This window comes from Myxocyprinus asiaticus, chromosome 23 (genome assembly GCF_019703515.2).
Source record: "Myxocyprinus asiaticus isolate MX2 ecotype Aquarium Trade chromosome 23, UBuf_Myxa_2, whole genome shotgun sequence".
In the NCBI taxonomy this organism is placed as follows: Eukaryota; Metazoa; Chordata; class Actinopteri; order Cypriniformes; family Catostomidae; genus Myxocyprinus; species Myxocyprinus asiaticus.
Genome location: NC_059366.1, coordinates 39,003,221 through 39,023,150, shown reverse-complemented (window position 1 = coordinate 39,023,150; position 19,930 = coordinate 39,003,221). Strand labels below are relative to the sequence as shown.

Genomic DNA, 19,930 nt, shown 5'->3' with positions numbered 1-19,930 from the left:
TCTGATACTCCAGTTTCAACACATCAGGCAATTTTCATGCTAATATCAATATTGGATTGAGTTTGTGTACCCAGTTGGGAATTTTAGCTCCTTCCAAGCATTGCAAAAATCTTTGTTCTTTCAACATTTAGTCGTAGTTTATTTTCATTATTTTGAAAATTGTAAATACGCTCCTAATTTCTATCTGTTTCTACTAGCAAATTCATTTGAAGGATAGTTTATCACTTAATTTGGCAAATTGAACCCAAATATCTAGCAAAGACTGAGTCATGCAGTCTGACAGTTTCTCGTTACATTTACGAGATGTTTAGGGCCCACTCGGTCTTCATAACCTTCTGTTGTGGCACATTTTATTTTTCCAGTGCAGTTGTGGTTTTATGGTCATTTAAATGAGCAAGGCCGACACTGATGGAAACATTCTGAGGAGTCTGTTATACGCATTAGTGTCCCATATATTTACAGTTGTGTTAACTCAGGCCTAACTCTGATCTGAGATTATAAATGTCCATGTCACATTTGCCAGCATTTCTGCCTCCAACCCTTTTAGAACAACACAAAATAATAATAAGTGATGAGGGGAAAGTAAAATAATGAATAAAGCTGAACACATAATGAGGAGAAAATGGGAGGTTATTGGAGGTTGTAAGCCATGTTGGGATGATTTCTTAGATTTATCTGTCAAATATTGGGATATCGGTTTCATACTTTGAACATTCAGCCTGGAACTGAAACACTGGCTTAATTTGTTTTGTTTGTATTGTAGTCCCAACCGTTTTATCTTGTGGTCACGGTGGGCGGCTGGCACGGCATGCTGTATTTTATTGCTTGATATAACTGTGCATTACATTGTTTTGATTTGGTTAAGTCTAATCATGGAGATTCTAGGATTTCAATCGGGGGGGGGGGGGGGGGGCTCAGCACCCAATGACACTATAAGATATGCACATTTAATGTATTCCACTCTGTTCTATAGATAGTGTTTTGTTTTTAAACTGTGTTTACATGAATCAAGCTAGCTAATATTAATTAATTTCCATTTCATTTTCAATAATAAGCACTTATTAAGTTGTACAAAACTAACTAGAAAGTTATACAACTAACTAAAACAGCTTGAAGAATAAAGACAAACCATATATTTTCAAAACTGTCTATTTATTGTCAACACGTTTCATCTGTCAAATCATTCCTTTTTTTTTCTCCATTTATAAACCAAAATTATAGAATATTAATCAATAATTTTGCAACTTCTGAAGTTTAAAGTTAGCCAATATTAAACACCACAAAAACCTATAACTGCAATAAATGTTACATTTAGCTTGGTCATTATTTAGTGGACTGAATTAACTCCAGATTATGTTTCTCTGTCATTAACTCGTGACTCAAGCCTTTTGAATTCGTTCACCAAAAAGATAAGTTGGAGCCCTCCTAACTATGACCTATCTAAGTCCACGAGTCTAATTAAGTTGATAGGATTCATTTGGATTTTAAGGATCATGATTATGCTGCCTTCGAAGAAACTTTTAACTGCGACAAGCCCAGTGGAATTTTTTATTATCAAAGATGGCAGACAAAATGACAATTCTAATTAAAAATATTTCAATCCCGAAAAATTTGGGGGGAAAAAAACAGTGACTATATTACACTGTTATTTTAAAAAACACTTACTATTTAATACAATATACTGTGCGCACGATGTATTTTTTAGCTATTTCGAGTATTGCGTTGTTAGCATAGCAACATGCTAGCAGCAAACTCTTCTAAACTATAGAAGTCTCTGTGCGCTTTGTGTAAGGAGAGACATTTTTGAAATGCACATTGTTGTTTATATAGAGTATAAGAAATCGGTCACTTATAAGGTTCCATTTCAGCGTATACAGTAAGGCAGCTCACAAGGTTTTGGAAAAGAGCCACTGCATTGTTTGCAATGAATGAACAACAGAGGCTGGTAATTTTGATGTCAGATACTCAGATCATGCTTCTGGAGAATATTGTGCATGTGTTTGAGTGTATTTTGTGGACCAAAGGCATGAAGAGGTAGACGCATATGTATGTGTTTGTGTGTGCCACAATACACAGTGATCTGGAGCAGTCCTGACCTGTTCAATGTCTCAGATATAGAAAAAAAAAATCATGTTTCTCTTTCACATGCAAAAACATCTGTCAGTGCCTCAGATCTATCATTAGCACACTATTCTACGTGCACTCACTATGTTTGTGTTGAGTGCACACATGTGTGTTTTCTCTGCGGCGGGGGGGTGGGTGGAAATACTCCAAACTCTTTGCGTCAATTTAAGCAAAAGCCTGACAAGAAGAGAGAAGAGGGTAGGAAGACCATTTGATGACTGGCAAATTAAATTCTGCCATGCGGTATTCATCAAAATTCTCCAACAATCGTTTCAATGAAATAACCACCCAATGCTGGAGCAAACACTTTCAACAGGACAAAAATTTGGAGCCAGGAGCCAAAAAAAAAAAAAATACAATTCTGAACAGCATCAACATAACATGGGATGTTAGCATGTGAACTACACTTATAAAGTACAAAAATATGACAGAGAGGCCTACAGTGTTGTGAAACAGCACATTATCACTCCAGCTAGCATCTGGTCATGAGCCATTTAATTTACACAGGAAGTTTACAGGAGGTTTTCCCACCTCCTGATAAACAGAGCAGGTTTTTGGCACAGCATTGTCCAACCCACTCACAAAAAATAAATAAATAAATAAATGAAATTAAAGCTGAAGAGTGTAATTTATTTTCAAAGTTAAAATACTTCCATCTATCCCCTCTTAACATACAGAAACATTTATAAGTAAGCAATTTGTAGGTTGATTATCTCCCCACTTTGACTCTGTTTGGTTTAGTACCCTGACAAGCCTGACACAGTGGCTAAATGGCTTTGGTTTGGGGTGGAACTATCTGTTTGATCAACCAATTTCCCACAGGACGAGTGTTCGGTAAACCAGTTTTGATAATGAAAACAATCATTATTTTTGAAAATCCGTTTTTGGTGATTCTAGTGGCCAGGATTGGGGCGTAACGGAATACATGTAACGGGATTACGTATTTAAAATACAAAATATAAGTAACTGTATTCCACTACAGTTACAGTTTAAATCATTGGTAATTAGAATACAGTTACATTCAAAAAGTATTTTGATTACTGAAGAGATTACTTTGCATTTTATTGTCATTTGTTTCATTTAATATTTAGTCCTTTCAGATGGAAAACATTTATACATATAAATGATGCGATCCAAAGTGCATTTGAACAGCGGTGAAACACTTTCTTATGATGTGTTTATTCATATGAGCAGACAGAGAAGTAAGTTTGAAGTAAGTTTGGAGCAGAAGAAATAGAAATAAACCTTGTGTAAATTGTCAGCTTTATGATAAGCTAAAATGCTATTTCTAGCCATTTTACATGCACACGTTACCAGGCACAATCATGTTTTTTTATAAAGAATATTCACGTTGGATCATAATTTCTTTTTTTCTAGTAAGACCTTTGATATTAGGGCAAAAATCATAATCTTGATAATAATTTTTGTATTGTTTTCCTGTAAAAATATTCTTAAATCTTTAAAACAAGATCAATTTGATTTATCCTGTTTTAGAAACAACACTGCATAAGATATTTAGGTTTTTCAGAGAATGTATTTTTAACATGTGTATTTTGTCTTACTGTACTGGCAGAGTTTTTATAGTCAAAACAAGTGAAAAAATCTACCAGTGCTGAAGAAGTAATCCAAAGTATTTAGAATACATTACTGACCTTGAGTAATCTAACAGAATACGTTACAAATGACATTTTACAGCATGCATTCTGTAATCTGTAGTGGAATACATTTCAAAAGTAACCCTCCCAACCCTACTAGTGGCACAGAAATTACTCACTTCAGCTTTAAGGACCTTTTAATGAACATTTGGAGGACAAAAATGCAGAATCTGCTGTCAAAGAAAATGAGAGTCTAAAGGCTAACTGTTAGCTAATACCCCATCTGCCCTTACTGAACAACTTCCTGTCATTTGTCTTAGCGCAATAAGGCAAAAAGGCAGGAAATAGCATTGACAATAGCAAACATTGCAGCATACAATGCTGCATTTGATTGCATTTTAACACTAACACATCCTAGCATGGCACAGAATGATTTCTGCCTCATCTCTTGAAGTGGAAGTGGGTAGTTGACGCATAAAATATCTATAAAATATATGGTAATATATAAAGAAAAATATATATTTAAAGGAATAGTTCACCCAAAAATGAAAATTCTTTCATCATTTACTCACCCTTATGCCATCCCAGATGTGTATGACTTTCTTTCTTCAGCAGAACACAAATGAAGATTTTAGAAGAATTTCTCAGCTCTTTTGGTCCATACAGTGCAAGTGAAGGGGTGCCAAAATTTTGAAGCTCCAAAAATCACACAAGTCAGCATAAAAGTAATCCATATGACTCCAGTGCTTAAATCAATGTCTCCAGAAGCAATTTGATAGGTGTGGGTGAGAAACAGTTCAATAATTAAGTCCACTATAAATTCTCCTCCATGCTTAGTCAGGCTGCACTTTAAGGCTGCGTCCGAAACCAGGAAAATGCTGCTTCCGGAGGCTGTATAAGGAAGTAGGAAGGGACCAAGGGACCAATCCAATGTTTGTGTCACATCCTGTCTACTGACCTTCATCTGATCGATTTTTGAAGGCAGCATAGATGTATCCTTCGCTGCCTATGAAATCCCACAATACTGTGCGCGCGAGAATTTTTTCCACTTTTTCCAACTTTTCATTCCATTTCTAGCGAGAAATTAGTATTATAGTTATGAAATATACACTTGGTTTTCGCCAAAACTCTCTTGATTTTGGTCTAGATTATTAGACCATTGTGGTTCGATTGGATGAATGAAGTAGATGCGTTACCTTTAGTGGACACCAGATGGCGATAATCAGCTGGTATCCTAGAAACAATGTGACATTATACTGCCTCAGTAGCCTGTTGGAATCCAGTTTCTGGAGGTACCTTCATACACCAACTGTCTGTTGAGTCATTGACTGCCAGGGCAGTGAGGCAACAAGACAGCTACCTTTGGTTTTGGACACAGCCAAACTTTCACTTTCACATTCTTCTTCTTGTGTTTTTGGTGATTTACATTCTTCATGCATATGCCCCCTACTGGGCAGGAAGAACAATTTCAAGCAAAAATTGACTTAAAAATGGATGTTTCTATCCCACAGGGCTACACCTATAAAATCACTTCAGAAGATATGGATTTAACCGCTGGAGTCATATGGATTACCTTTATGCTGCCTTTATGTGATTTTTGGAGTGTCCAAATTTTGGCACCCATTCACTTGTATTCTATGGACCTACAGAGCTGAGATATTCTTCTAAATATCTTAATTTGTGTTCTGCAGTAAGTAAATGATGAGAGAATTTTCATTTTTGGTTTCACAATTCTTTTAAGTGCTGTGCCTTCTCACCATTTTAACCATCTTTTTCCCTTCCCTTCAGTTTACATGGTCTTGTAGGGTGACAAATGAATGTTTAAAAGTATGAATATTTCACGTGGTCATTACATTTGCATGCACAATACTTTAATTACAAAATAATTAGCTAAATGCTTTTCGAAATAGTTTTAAGTAGCATATGAAACCGCAGGACATGTCAACTTGCTAAAAGTATCTCAATCCCAACTAACCATGAATCTATTGCCAGAACCATTGTGAGCAGAGGGAGAAAACATGAAGAAAATGCAATCTCAAAATTCATGTGAGTGAAAGGGACAGCAGTTTATGATAAATGCTGCTCTCTTGAGAGTCTGGAAAACCAGTTCCAGGACTTCGAACTGATCCAAGATGTCCACCGTGAACTATGACATGCCGAGAATCAAACGATGACAACTATAAAGCCCTTTAAACCAGATCTTTGAGCGCATGATGGAATTTACCTTCATCACATTTGGCCACATATCAGTTGACACTTGATGATGGATGGATGTGGCAGAGAGAAATTTCCAGGAACAAGATACGAACAAAGTGTGCATAAGTCATTTTCCAATGTGTGCAGTGAATATTTATCATACTAAATATGTCTATATTATGTATGTCTATATAAAATATATGACTATATTATGCTTTGTGTTATTTTACCCTGGCATTTATAAAAAAAAATAAAAAAATAATGCAATGGGGTTTCAAATACAGCTGCTGATGGAGTGACTGTAAATTTGGCACCTTTCTACTTTCTGACTGCCATAATCAATCTCTCTAAATTTGTTTCCTCTTTTGGAATGTGGTGGAACAGTAAATGTGGATTACTTCCTTTGCTGTTGGAGTGAATGGGAACACATACTTCCACATTCCAAACCTGGAAATGTGACCATTTTGGCCCAGTGTATGTTGCATATTATATCACACTTCTTCTGTTTATACATTTCCAAAAATGTATATTTTTCAATTTAGACTAGGTCATGTTAATCATTTAGTATGTTGTAAGGCCCATGTATGGTAATATTAAAGGAATAGCTCACCCAAAAATTTAAATTCTCATCATTTGCTCACCCTCATGCCAACCCAGATGTGTATGACTTTTTTTCTTCGCAGAACACACACAAAGTTTTTAGAAAAATATCTCAGCTCTGTAGGTTCATACAATACAAGTGAATGAAGACCATACCTTTGTAGCTCCAAAAATCACATAAAGGAAACATAGAAGTAACTCATAAGACTCCAGTGTTTAAATCCATATCTTCAGAAGTGATATAATAGATGTGGGTGAGAAACAGATCAAAATGTAAGTCCTTTTGTTACTCTAAATCTCCACTTTCTCTTTTACATCTGAAAGTCACATGTGGTGCCTGTTTAGTTTCACTTTCACATCTGAAAGTGAAAGTAAAAGGGGAGATTAAGGGTAAAAATAGACTGAAATATTGTTCTGTTTCTCACCCACACCTATTATATTGCTTCTGGAGATATGGATTTAAACACTAGAGTCATATGGATTACTTTTATGTTTCCTTTATGTGATTTTTGGAGCTACGAAGGTCTGATCACCATTGACTTGCATTGTATGGACCTACAGAGCTGAGATATTTTTCTAAAAATCTTCATTTGTGTTCTAGCACGAGGGTGAGAAAATTATAAGAGATTTTTTATTATTTGGTGAACTATCCCTTTAATAAATTTCATGTTAAATTCTAAAGACACTTTTGTTACCTTTAATCGGTTTTGGTTGTCCAATGTAAAGTCTGGGTCTTGAAACAAAACCTCTGTTATAAACCACTGCATCAGTCTTTAAGCACCCATTTATATATAATGCAACATTTAACTGTAACAAAGTAACAATAATTTAATTCTGACAATGCACTGAAAGAGGAGCTCAAACAAGAGGCAGCACTGCAGAACATAAAAACAGAATGGAACTGTAGCAATTTTGAGAGCACCCCGTCCTCGACTTGTCTCAGAAGGTTTGCTTTACTTAAACGGGATTAAACTGTAGCGAGTGCAGAGGTGAAAGCTAACATGACATTAGGGTTATCTCACCACGGTTTGTTTTAACTGGCAGAGGGGTTTTCGCACCTATTACAGATAGCTCTAATGAGAAAGGGTCAGAAAAGCTGATCTGTGAAGAGTGGAAATAGATGGGGCAATGCTCTCTTAACTGCAATTCCCTTGCCACCTGCCAGTGACTGAGCAGGGGGCATCCTGATTGCTAACAGACCTGTCTGCCCTTCTGCACCCAGGTGTCTTCATTCTCACCAATCAGTCATGCACACGACAGGCTTTTTGCTGCAGAACACATGCTGAGATCCAGAGGGAGAGATTCCTTTCCAAAGCCATGTTTCACCTCCTATGTGTTTAGTCCTAATGTCTGTTACAGCCGCCCTGCCAAACGCAGATGTGTCTAAAAACAGAGTATGTTTGAAAAACAGGGGTGAAAGTTAGAAGAGTGCTTTGTGCCGAATTTGGCAAGAATTAGATAACAATTTTGATATGAATTTGATGCCAACAGCCATTCTGATATTCTTATCTGATACTCAGAGTTCCTATATCAAAAATAAAGAGAAAATGTGCTGCGTGACCTGCGTTAGAACTCACGCAGTGTCTGACATAAAATTTAGTACAATCTTTCCACAGTAAATCTGCTTTAAACAAATAAACGCCCTTCGGCTGGCCGTACCTGATGGTCTGCTTTCAGTTTACACTGAGATTACCACATCGATTGTAATAATAAAACAATGGCGTTTACACAAAAACAGCAGACCTGTCAAGGAAAACCTCAAATTGTTTCTTAATTCCCCTCACGGTTTTCAGCAGAGTGTTGGATCTAAGCTGCTTCAAGGGGCGCATGGGGAGAATTCAATTAACAACAACTGTGTCTCGGCAACAGAAATCACTACAAAATCCTAACGGAACCCATCAGCCAATGATCCAAACAAAATAGCACACCTGATCCAAACAAAACCTACACACTCTCAAGGAGAAATTGTAAGGATTCAGATGACTTTTCTAAATTTGGCTAATTTGTATGATATCGTACAACTGCACTCGTATGAACTCGTACGACTTTCACTACAGCCAATGAAGTCGCTGGACATCGTTTCCATCTAATACGCAACAATTACTTGCTTCTGTCACACACAACAGCTTCCTATCATGTTTAACACTCTACTGATTGGTTAGGTTTAGACAAGGGGTTGGGTAAGGGCATAATATTAATAAGCGTGTCCTTAACGCCTCATGCACGAAACTCGCACTTACTTCCGCATTAGACATCCGGGCATTTGCACATGATGAAATCATAAACAAATTTATGCGAACAAACTCATACGAAATCATACAAAATAGCCTTGTAAAATATGTACGAATTTTTATGAGACTGGGTTGAACAAAACAGTTATTCAATATGTATTTAGCAACTTACTCTCATACTTACACACAGAATACACTACTGAGCTGATTCCATGTATTGCACACTGCTAAAAAGAGCTCTGCTGTTTAAAGAACTGTAACAAGTGCTGTTACAAAGTGTCATTTTCTAAATCACTGTCAGCTGTTTTCTCAACTGGCCCTTTTTTCCATGTCACCGTTTAGCTTGATCTGACACTTTCGGTACTACAAAGACAAACCCTCAGAGACTTCTGTCTTTCAAACAATTATTCCCCCTAAAGTGATCTGAACGTTTGGGACAGTATGTGTGTGGAACTCTGAAATCTGAAATTGGACACTGGATTTACAAACAGGCAAAGCACAGCTGTTGAAAATGATCAATAAAACCAGATGCTTGGCTGATTGAGCACTGGACCGTCCTGTCTCTCATGATTTCAAACCTATCCCTTTTTGGAATGAGCAACTAAAAATTACATCACTGCATCTGTTGGGATACATGTGGCAACAAAATGGCAACAGAAACATAACTGAAGTGATGGATCTGATCAGTTCATATCGTTATGCCAGCTTGGTCCAGGTTAGCGAGATGAAACAAGTCATCATAGTTCATAAAACCTCAAACAACATAATACTGAATCCTAAACACTGAAGACATCCAAGAAAACAGAATGCCAGTGCCTGCGCTCCACGTGATGAAATAACACATCACTACAGAATCTGAAAATCACTCTGTTTACAGTACTGCAGATATTCCCACTGGACTATAATAATCTTATTTTATGATCATTTCTCAAAATCTACAGCTTTTCTACATCAGCATTATCACTGAGAATCAGCATCATTCAACACGTGTTGTTAGTGTTTAACAACAGAATCAGAATCGGAATGAGCTTTATTGCCAAGTGTTCTCACGTACACAAGGAATTATTTTTTTTGTGATAGGAGAAACAAGTGCACACAGAACATTACAGTGAGACACAGAATATAAAACAAGGTAAGAGTATAAATAGACATACAAATAATAGGACATGCAATGTAGTATGTGCAAGGTAGGGGTATGTACCGTTATTGAATTAAATATGTGAATTTACATATGTACATGAGATATGTATGTTCACTTCCTGGTGAAGGAAGTACAACCTCTGCTGAGCCTTCAATGGAGTCTATGTGGGTGTCCCACTTCAGGTTCAGATGGTAGAGCCCAGGAACCTGAAAGACTCCACTGCTGCCACAGTGCTGTTCAGGATGGTGGGGGGTGGGGAGAGTGCAGGGGGATTTCTCCTGACATCCACTATCATCACTGTTTTGAGCGTGTTCAGCTCAAGGTTGTTGTGACTGCACCAGACAGCCAGCTGATCAACCTCCCATATGTTTTCAGACTTGTCACTGTCACGAATGAGGCCAGTGACCGTGGTGTCATTTCCAAACTTCAGGAGCTTGACAGTGGGGTCTTTTGTAGTGCAGTCATTTGTGTACAGGGAGAAGAGTAGTGGAGAGAGAATGCATCCCTGAGGAGAACCAGTGCTAGTGAGGGTCCGGGATGTGAGTTTCCCCAGTCTCACTAGCTGCTGCCTATCTGTCAGAAAACTGGTGATCCATCGACAGATTGGGGTGGGCACGGAAAGCTGGGTCAGTTTGGTTGAGAGAAGATCAGGCATGATGGTACTGAAGGCTGAACTGAAGTCCACAAATAGGATCCTTGCATAAGTCCCAGGTATGTCGCGGTGTTACAGGATATAATGCAGTCCCATATTGACAGCATCATCCACAGAACTGTTTGCTCAGTAAGCAAACTGAAGGGGGTCCAGCAGGGGTCCCGTGATGTCCTTCAGGTAGGCCAAAACCAGTCTCTCAAATGGCTTCATGACCACAGACGTGAGAGCGACAGGTCTGTAGTCATTAAGTCCTGTGATTTGGGGTTTTTTGGGGACCATAATGATGGTGGAGCATTTGAAGCATCAGGGAACTTCACAATGCTCCAGTGATCTATTGAAGATCTGTGTGAAGATGGGGGCCAGTTGGTCAGTGCAGACTTTCAGACAGGCTGGAGAAACACCATCTGGACCTGAAGCTTTCCTAGTCTTTTGTTTCTGAAAGACCCGGCACACATCTCCTCACAGATCATAAGAGCAGATTGAGTAGCAGGAGGGGGGAGGAGGGGTGTTCCAGGAGGTATTGGTGTGTGTGTGTGAAGTGAAGATCAGAGTGGGGGAGGGGTGTGAGACTGGGCTTTTCAAACCTGCAATAAAACACATTCAGTTCATCAGCCATTAGTTGACTCTCTACAAAGTGAGGGCGAGGTGTCTTGTACTTGGTGATGCTTTTCAGGCCTTTCAACACAGATGCAGGATCGTTGGCTGAAAACTGTTTTTTCAGCTTTTCAGAGTAGCTTCTTTTAGCCACTCTGATTTCCTTAGTCAATGTGTTCTTGGCCTGGTTGTACAATGTTTTATCCCCACTTCTGTAAGCATCCTCCTTGGCATGACAAAGTTGTCTGAGTTTTCCTCTAAACCATGGTTTATCATTATTGAATGATAAAAATGTCCTAGTAGGGATGCACATATCCTCACAGAAACTGATATATAATGTCACAGTATCTGTGAGCTCATCCAGGTCTGTGGTTGCAGCCTCAAAAACACACCAATCAGTGCAGTCAAAGAGTCTTGTAGTTCCAGCTCTGCTTCATTGGTCCATCTATTTATAGTCCTTACTACAGTCTTAGCTGATTTTAGTTTCTGCTTGTAGGTCGGGAGAAGATGAACCAGACAGTGATCAGAGAGTCCTAAAGCTGCACGTGGGACAGAGCGATATGCATCATTTACAGTGGTGTAGTAGTGGTCCAGTATATTTCTTTCTCTGGTTGGGCATGTGATGTGTTGTTTGTATTTTGGCAGTTCAGGGGTGAGGTTAGCTTTATTCAAATCTCCCAGAGTAATGATAAGAGAGTCCAGGTGTTGTTGCTCCATGTCTGTGATGTGATCAGCCAGCTGTTGCAATACTGCATTCATGCATGCTTGTGGGGATATAAACACTTACCAGAATGAACGAAGAAAACTCCTGCGGCGAGTAGAAAGGCTTACAGTTGATGAAGAGCACCTCTAAATTAGGACAGGACATCTTTTTCAATGCTGTTACATCTGTACACCAACCTTTCATTTATATAAAAGCACCGATCAGACCGCCTCTCATTTTCCCGATAACTCCGCGATGCGATCCGCTCTGAACAGCTGAAAGCCAAGCAGATATAATGCGCTGTCCGGGATGGCTTCACTCAGCCAGGTTTTCGTGAAACACAGAGCAGTGGAGTTAGAAAAGTTCTTATTGGTTTGAGTGAGCAGAAGCAGTTCGTCCGTTTTGTTGACGAAGCTTCACAAGCACGCCGGCTCGCTTCCCTTGCGTGCGTCTTTTGGATCGCTTGTAGAGCACCGCTGCGACTCCAACTAAGATGTCTAATAAAACGTCAGAATAATCAAACACCGGCAAAAAATTATCAGGTATGCTGTGCCGAAAATTCAGCAGTTCATCCCTGGTGAAACTGATCGTGAAGGAGTGACAGAAAAACATGACAAACAAACAAAAGTAACAAAAATGCTAGAGAGCTCCCATCAGAGAAGCAGCCATCTGCGGCACCATTTTTCTTACTAACATGCACAAATTAAAAACCTGTTTGTATGTTTATCAGCTATGTACCATTATATTTTAAGTTGGATTCCAAGGTGGAAAACACATTGTTTAACCACTACATACATTGTTCTTACGCTTCACAGAATTAGCTCAGCATCTGCATGTTGTTGTAATCTCCTACCTGTTATTGTAACGTCGCTGTAGATGTTGGAGAGCTGTTCTTTTAGCAAAACCTGCTGCATCTGAGCCGCTTTCTCTCTCTGCAGTTCCAGCATCATGTCTGGGTGGCTGGCCAGCTTGCAGCCCTTCTGTTTGTCCAGGGCGAAGTCACTGCGCACTATGTCTGCGTACAAACCACAGGAATTTAAACTTAAATCCACATAAAAAAAAATAAATAAAAAAAATAATTTGTCTATTTATTGTCTATCCCATGGGGATTGAAAATTTTCTTTGACGAAAAGTCTCAGTAAAACAATACATACATTACTTTAAAAACACATAAATTACATACATACATACACTAAAAATCCCAAAGGGCACGGTACATATAAATAATAAAGAATGAGTCAAGTATGAGTATAAAAGCACTGTGACTTAAAAATCTCATCTTGGCTGCTTATTTAAAATACTAATAGCAGTTGGGATAAAAGTCTTTCTGTACAAGTTCATTTTCACCATAGGTACCATGTACCATCTCCCAGATGGAAGTAGTTCAAATGAGTCATGGAGGGGGTGTGAAAGATCCATTGCAATAATGGAAGATTTCCTTTTGACACAAGCAAGTAATTGTCACGTATTAGATGGAAATGATGTCCAGCGACGTCATTGGCTGTAGTGAAAGTCATAGGTATTCAAAGGAGTGCAGTCGCCCAATATTATACGAATTAGCCAAATTTAGAAAAGTCGTACAAATCCTGGCGATTTCGCCGTGAAATTGTGTTGCTTCTGTAAGAGACTTGCTGTGTGCCTGTTATCTTACTTGCCTGATTTGTAATACTTGAAAGCCTGCTTTACATTTAACTGAAAGAGAATTAAACCAGGATGATATATTGAAGGTGAGCACAGATTCAATGAGTGATTTGTACACAGTTGTTAAAATGTCCTTGCAGATATTAAAACTCTGCAGCTTTTAAAGAAGGCCTAGGCACTGTTGAGCCTGCATGCTTGGCAAAGGTGAGATGGTGGTCAATCTCTGTACCAAGGTATTGAAAAATGTTTTTGTAGTTATTTGTGTATATCATTGCGATGAAAAGAAACTGCACCACTAAAAGAGCAAATGTGCCTTCATGTGGTTTGTATTGTGGATTCTACAAGATATTAAAATTACACTTTTACAGTTAATACTGGAAATAAAAAGTCTGATTAATAAGCATTGTTTCTACAGACTTCTAAGTTACATGCACTACATAATGGAATGGAAAATTTTGTCTAAAATGCATGTATATTTTTGTCCACATAGAAGGTGGTTAATTATTATGAGTCTGAACATTTAGCTTTCTTTTATAAAGTTTCTTAAAACAACTCATGAACTACTAAAATATTTGTTGCCACCTGAATCAACAGCATTTGGAAAATACCTGTCTAATTGAAACTGAAAAAAAAAAAAAAAACTCACCATCTTCATAGTTTTTGAGGTAATAGTCCGGTCCAGGCCCTCTAAACTTTGCGAGATTCTTCAGGTTATGAAACTGCAGGAAGTCAGTCCGTTTGCCCCCAAATCTCAAATAAGCTGGAGAAAGTCCCCGGGCCAGAGTGACTAACCTCTTGGAGCTGTGGATTCAGACAGATGTAGATCACTGTTGTGCATACTATCAGAGAAACCGCTGAGCTACCAAAAACACTACTGAACTGTCAAGGGAAAATTTTCCATTTAGGAGGTAATTCTACCAGATCTGACCCTAAGAAATTATTTTCACTGGTGCAACCTAATGTAGTCATGTTGATTCAGTAATATTTAATAATATTTAGCCTACCAATTATTTAAGTTACCTGAATTTTTTTACAGTGTATAAAAATGACATTTCTTTGTGACTTTACACCACTAAAGATGGACAATAAATTGAACAATTGACTATTTTCCTTTTCCTTTTTATGCTTTTTTCACCTTCCCAATTTTTCAAAACCATAATATTTGTTCTGAACCATTTCAAATAAACCCATAGCATGTTGTTAACAGTAAAATAAATAAAAGATCAAATAAAATGTTAACCTAAAAACGTGCTTCATGTGGTTACATCTTAATTAACTGGTTTTATTCTAGACAATATATATATATATATATATATTATTTAATGTCACTTAATTAACCTGATTACATTAGGTTACAAAGCTTTACAGTGTAAAACCATGGGAATTATTCTAAAATAATCCCTGTATTTTAAAGGAAACACACACATTAGTATATTTTAGCATAGTAGCTAATAGTGTCACTTTTTTAATGTATTGGTGTTAGGAGGCTGTATGTCTTGTTTCATTTTACGATTTGATCATTGAAATGCCGACACACTGATGCGCTGTTTGTTTGTGGCTCATGCGGTGATCATTTTTGAACAGTACAAAGTTATTAAATCTCAAGATTAAATCTGTTTGCACAACTTGATTTTATTTATTTTATTGCACTTTAATAATTATTTTTATTGAGTTTTACTTCAGTCATTTTCTATTTGTTTTTAGTGACTTGTGCATCTAGAAGCCATAGATGCGCTTTAACTTTATTTTTGTTTTTGTTTTTGTTTTTTGTTTTTTCGCAAAATCACAGCAGGACTAAAGTTCGTGAGATTCAGTCTAATATGATTCTGTTTAAGGCCGCAGAGTTTTCTCAGCTTTTCACACACTAAACACCAGATTATTTCACGCCGAGCTGCAGTCTTCGGTGCAACAGTCTCTTATCGTTTCTTATCGTGTTTTCCTAAATAATAAGCGATAATAAAGCAAAAAAAAAAAAAAAAAAAAAAAAAAAGGAAACTATAAAACGCACATATTTAAGGACTATGTTGGGCACATATTTTGAATGTCTGAGATAATAATAAAAAATCATAAAATAAGGCATGAGTTATTTTGAATAGCTTTGTAAAAATAGCAAAATGGGATCTTTGTAAATTATCGTGAAGCCCGTGTTATGCTCGCAGCAAGGCCGAAACTAATTTTTAGAAAATAAATGTAGGTGACAGTCAAAAAAATCGAAGCAAATAGAGGCATACTTCACATGTCGCAAATCTGATGTAGCCTAATGCACACGTAGAATGGGAAATGTATTATTTAAAGAGACTAAGCATGAAGTGTAAATGTATGTAACATCACGTAATTTTATTTTAGGAGAGTGTGAAATGACAAGTCATAAAATGACAACAATGATAGATCATATAGGCAATAAACAACTTACCACAAAAAAAATGAATGTATAATATATATATATATATATATATATATATATATATATATATATATATATATATATATATATATATATATATACATTAGGCTATAAGTGCAACTTGCAGCAGAATATATATATATATATATATATATATATATATATATATATATATATATATATATATATATATATATATTCTGCTATTCTGCTGCAAGTTGCACTTATAGCCTAATGTATATATATATATATATATATATATATATATATATATATATATATATATATATATATATATATATAGGCTATTAGTGCAACTTGCAGCAGAATAATAGCGATATTAATTACACTAAATATAGCAATGATTGCAGCATTATCCTTATTATATTAATGGCGTAATCATTATTGGGATCAGAGTATAAGCATTATCATTATACCCATGCAGAAATATGATATATAGCAATATATGTAAAACACATTTAATTTATATCGTTTTATATAAGAATATTAGAAAAAAATTGCAGGTTTCATATATGGAACATATGATCTCAAAATAATAGTTTATATGTGATCATATGATTTTGATAGCCTATACCCAAATATATGAACTATAACTTAAATTATTATGATGATTATATGTATCATAATATTTCTGTATGGGTGGAACTGAAGTCTGCGAACATCATTAGCTAAACATTGCAAACATCACTCTAAGGGCCTACTTTCCAAAACAAAACAGAAAACGGTGGAACAATACCAGAAACCGTCCTGTTGTTGGTAGGCGTATTTGTCGTAGCAAAAGTAGGCTATGTCTGTTATTCTGCATTTATTCCGTGCTGTTCTCAATCCATTTAGTACAACGAAGAGATGCTGGGAAAATGAAAAACACGCAAACACCTATTTCTTTTATAACACAACATGCACTGTGCACCACAGAAAACTAACAAATGCAGTCTAAATGACGGGACAGCAGGTTTTGGGTTCAAACTGAGGTGAGTTTGTCACTCACTCTTGAGTATAAAAATACTTATTCGAAACAATACATCGAAACATACTGAATCCTGTGCGGGGCAATACGAGACACTTCCAATATATGTCGGTTCTCTCCGTGTGGTTTTGTGTCTTTTCTCCTCTGGGGGCTGGAACAATCCAATTCACTTCCAGGTCAAGCCCTGGTGTGCAATTTACCACAGCAATTCAAATCTGTGCGTCGGGGTTCATGCTCGAACATGGTATACAATATTTGTGAAGTCCAAGTTCGCATGCCGAGTACACTAGATATAGATCCTCAACCATATACAACCCAGTTTTCTCTGCGATAAAACATACGTCATTCACAACACAACACAACGCAACAGAACACAACACACCACACATGTTGTGCAGTTGTGAGCATTTCGACTCACCAAGTTGAATTAACGCCAGTTTGAACTTTACGCGTAAAATAAAATCCAAAACCCAAAGTGTGAGAATAAATAGTTGTTTTATAGTTGTTTCATTGAATATGTTACACATGAGACAATTGTATTCTGCGCAAAAAGGCCATCTTATATCTGATACACACAAAAATGATTTCAGGTCTCCAAAGAGTGCAGACAAATACAGCGCGTATGAAACGCGTTTGTGAAAATTGTGAAAATATAAGATTAAAAGCCCATAAGAGCAAAATAGTTCAGTGGTACATTAGAAAAATATGGGATTATGTACTGAAGAGTGAGGTCGATACTCGACATGATAAAATAAGATATCAGTATTAGGTGCTGAGTATCGATTTTGGCTAACCCCATCTAATGCAACACAAACGCATCAGCATCACCAAACGCCTCTTCACTAGAAGTTAAAACTGTAATACCTTAAAAAGTCCAGCCAGCCATCCTTTATGATCGATGGATCCAACTGCAACGAGAGGAAGTTGTCATTCAAAACCTTCACCGGACTTCGAGTATTCACGTCTAGTAAAATCAAGGTTCTCTCCAGAAAGCTCTGTCTCTTCCCCCCGGACACAGGTCTCTTGTAGGCAGCGGCGGAGGAGATGAGAGACTGGAGTATCAGTGCCAACCACAGAGACGAGACGAACACTGGGCAGAGGAACTGCCTGGGCATCTTCTGTCCTCAAGCACCGGGCGGAGCGCAGTGAGGGAGATCCAGCAGAGATCTCCTTAGAAAAACCGATTCAAGAGCACCTGAAGTGTGTTTATGCCCCTCCTTGAGCGAGGATTCTCGTGTCTATGGTTCTGATCGCTGGTGTCTCTTTCAGCCCCCCTTTCCTGAGCTGTTTCGGAGTTAGTTAGGGTAAACTCACGCCCCAGGGCCAGCCTCCATCACACCGCTGCCACTGCACCGCCCTCTGGACTAACGCAACGGCTCTTAAAGGAAAGATTACTTTTTTAACTGAAGGGTCTTCTCGTGATGGGGGTGTCTGAGGGGGATGTTCACACATTATGGGAGGAAAACTATATTAGATTTTGGGAAACAAGCTGCAGCTTCCTTGAAATGTTTACAATAAGCTAGTTTTGTGCTGTGCACTTCTGTAATTTCTCTATTTCTAAAAGACCTTTGGACATCAAGACTGCATTGCTAAATAGTAGGCCAATAATTTTCGTTTAAGTGTGTATAAAGACAAATGAAAGGAACGGTCCATATGATCATAAGTAGGCTATGGTATCAACCTTATTTCAAATTTCAGTCCTGTGTTACTGTTATTGTTATTATTGAGGCATTCTGTTTTTGCGCGCAAATGGCAAAATGCGTAGCAAAATAATGCACTTTTGATTTTTGTAACTTATTTTCTTTTACACCGTTATTGGAGTTATTTCTGAGAGAACCGTTTTTAGAATACTTGTGAGAAGAGAATTAATAATTGATTGTATCCGACGATTTTCTGGTGTCTGGTTCAAACTAACCTCTACAATTATTAGGGAAAAATGTGTCGGAGATGAACATCCTGCAGACTTAAATTTGAATTTGAGAAACTGTTTTATGTTATTTCGTCTCCACTGACTATGAATAGCTAATAATAACATTTACAAGTTCAGGGTTATTTTAAATATTAGTCTTAAGTCTTCTTCTTAAAAATAAATAAATAAGCACGGGAAATCGATGAAATACATAGGCTATATATATATATATATATATATATATATATATATATATATATATATATATATATATATATATATATGAATATATTTATGTATATTTATTTATATATTTATTTATTTATTTATTTATTTATTTATTCACATTATGCGTGATTTTGAGACAATATACACAGATAAAAGTTCAATAATGGGCCTTCAAATAAAAATCAAACAAAGTTGAATAAAGGTTCAGATCTATTTTAGGAAACATAGCCTATTATAATTCTTAATTTTTAGTCTTAGGAGAAGAAATTATTTTTCACTTTGAATTAATTTTTTCAAATTATTAATTTAACATTTAAAAAACAATACTAAAATAAATAAATAAATAAATAACAAATTTAATCGTTTGCAAAGTTCAATATTATCAAAAAGGTTTTTTTCTTCACATTTTAATAAGATCAAAAACACATTCGATCAAGTAACAGTAGATACAGTAAACGATTGACAGGTTATTTTTATTTATTTATTTATTTATTTATTTATTTATTTTGAAAGTAATGTTAAATTTCCAGATGTCCAGAGGAACACAATGCCGACGCTGTTCTTTGTTCTTTCGTCTTCGTCTAATGCATTGAATCGCTTTGCTATGAACTGTAGGCTATGGAGTTTATTTGTTCAGCTTTTGGGTTAGCCTAGGGTGCATCTTTTTGCATGACATGCCAGACAAAGCTTTGAAACTTTAGAATCATCTTAATGGGTGATTGACATATGACATGCGCTGGTGAAGCCTGACTTCATCTTTGATCAAGTGTTAGAAAATAATTCAATTCTATCACCTGACCTGACAGTGTTGTCTAATAACAGGAACTTAACAGGATTAAACGATTTCCCCCCCTTCTCTATGAGACTCAGGCCTAACATTCCGGGTTTGCTGCGATATTGAATCCCCTTCTTGCAGAGAAAGAA

At 36.8% G+C, this 19,930-nt stretch overlaps 1 protein-coding gene across 1 annotated transcript in view; it reads right to left on the bottom strand.

Moving 5' to 3' along the window:
• The window catches only part of LOC127413725 (inactive heparanase-2-like), a 111,260-nt gene extending 93,103 nt beyond the window's left edge, over positions 1–18,157 (bottom strand). The window contains exons 1-3 of the mRNA XM_051651102.1: positions 17,734–18,157; positions 14,124–14,278; positions 12,690–12,851 (exon numbers count right to left, since the gene is read on the bottom strand). Coding sequence (XP_051507062.1) covers positions 12,690–12,851; positions 14,124–14,278; positions 17,734–17,984 — 568 coding nt within the window. The 5' untranslated portion in view covers positions 17,985–18,157. The remainder of the gene's footprint in view (positions 1–12,689; positions 12,852–14,123; positions 14,279–17,733) is intronic.
• Between the last annotated feature and the right edge of the window lie 1,773 nt (positions 18,158–19,930).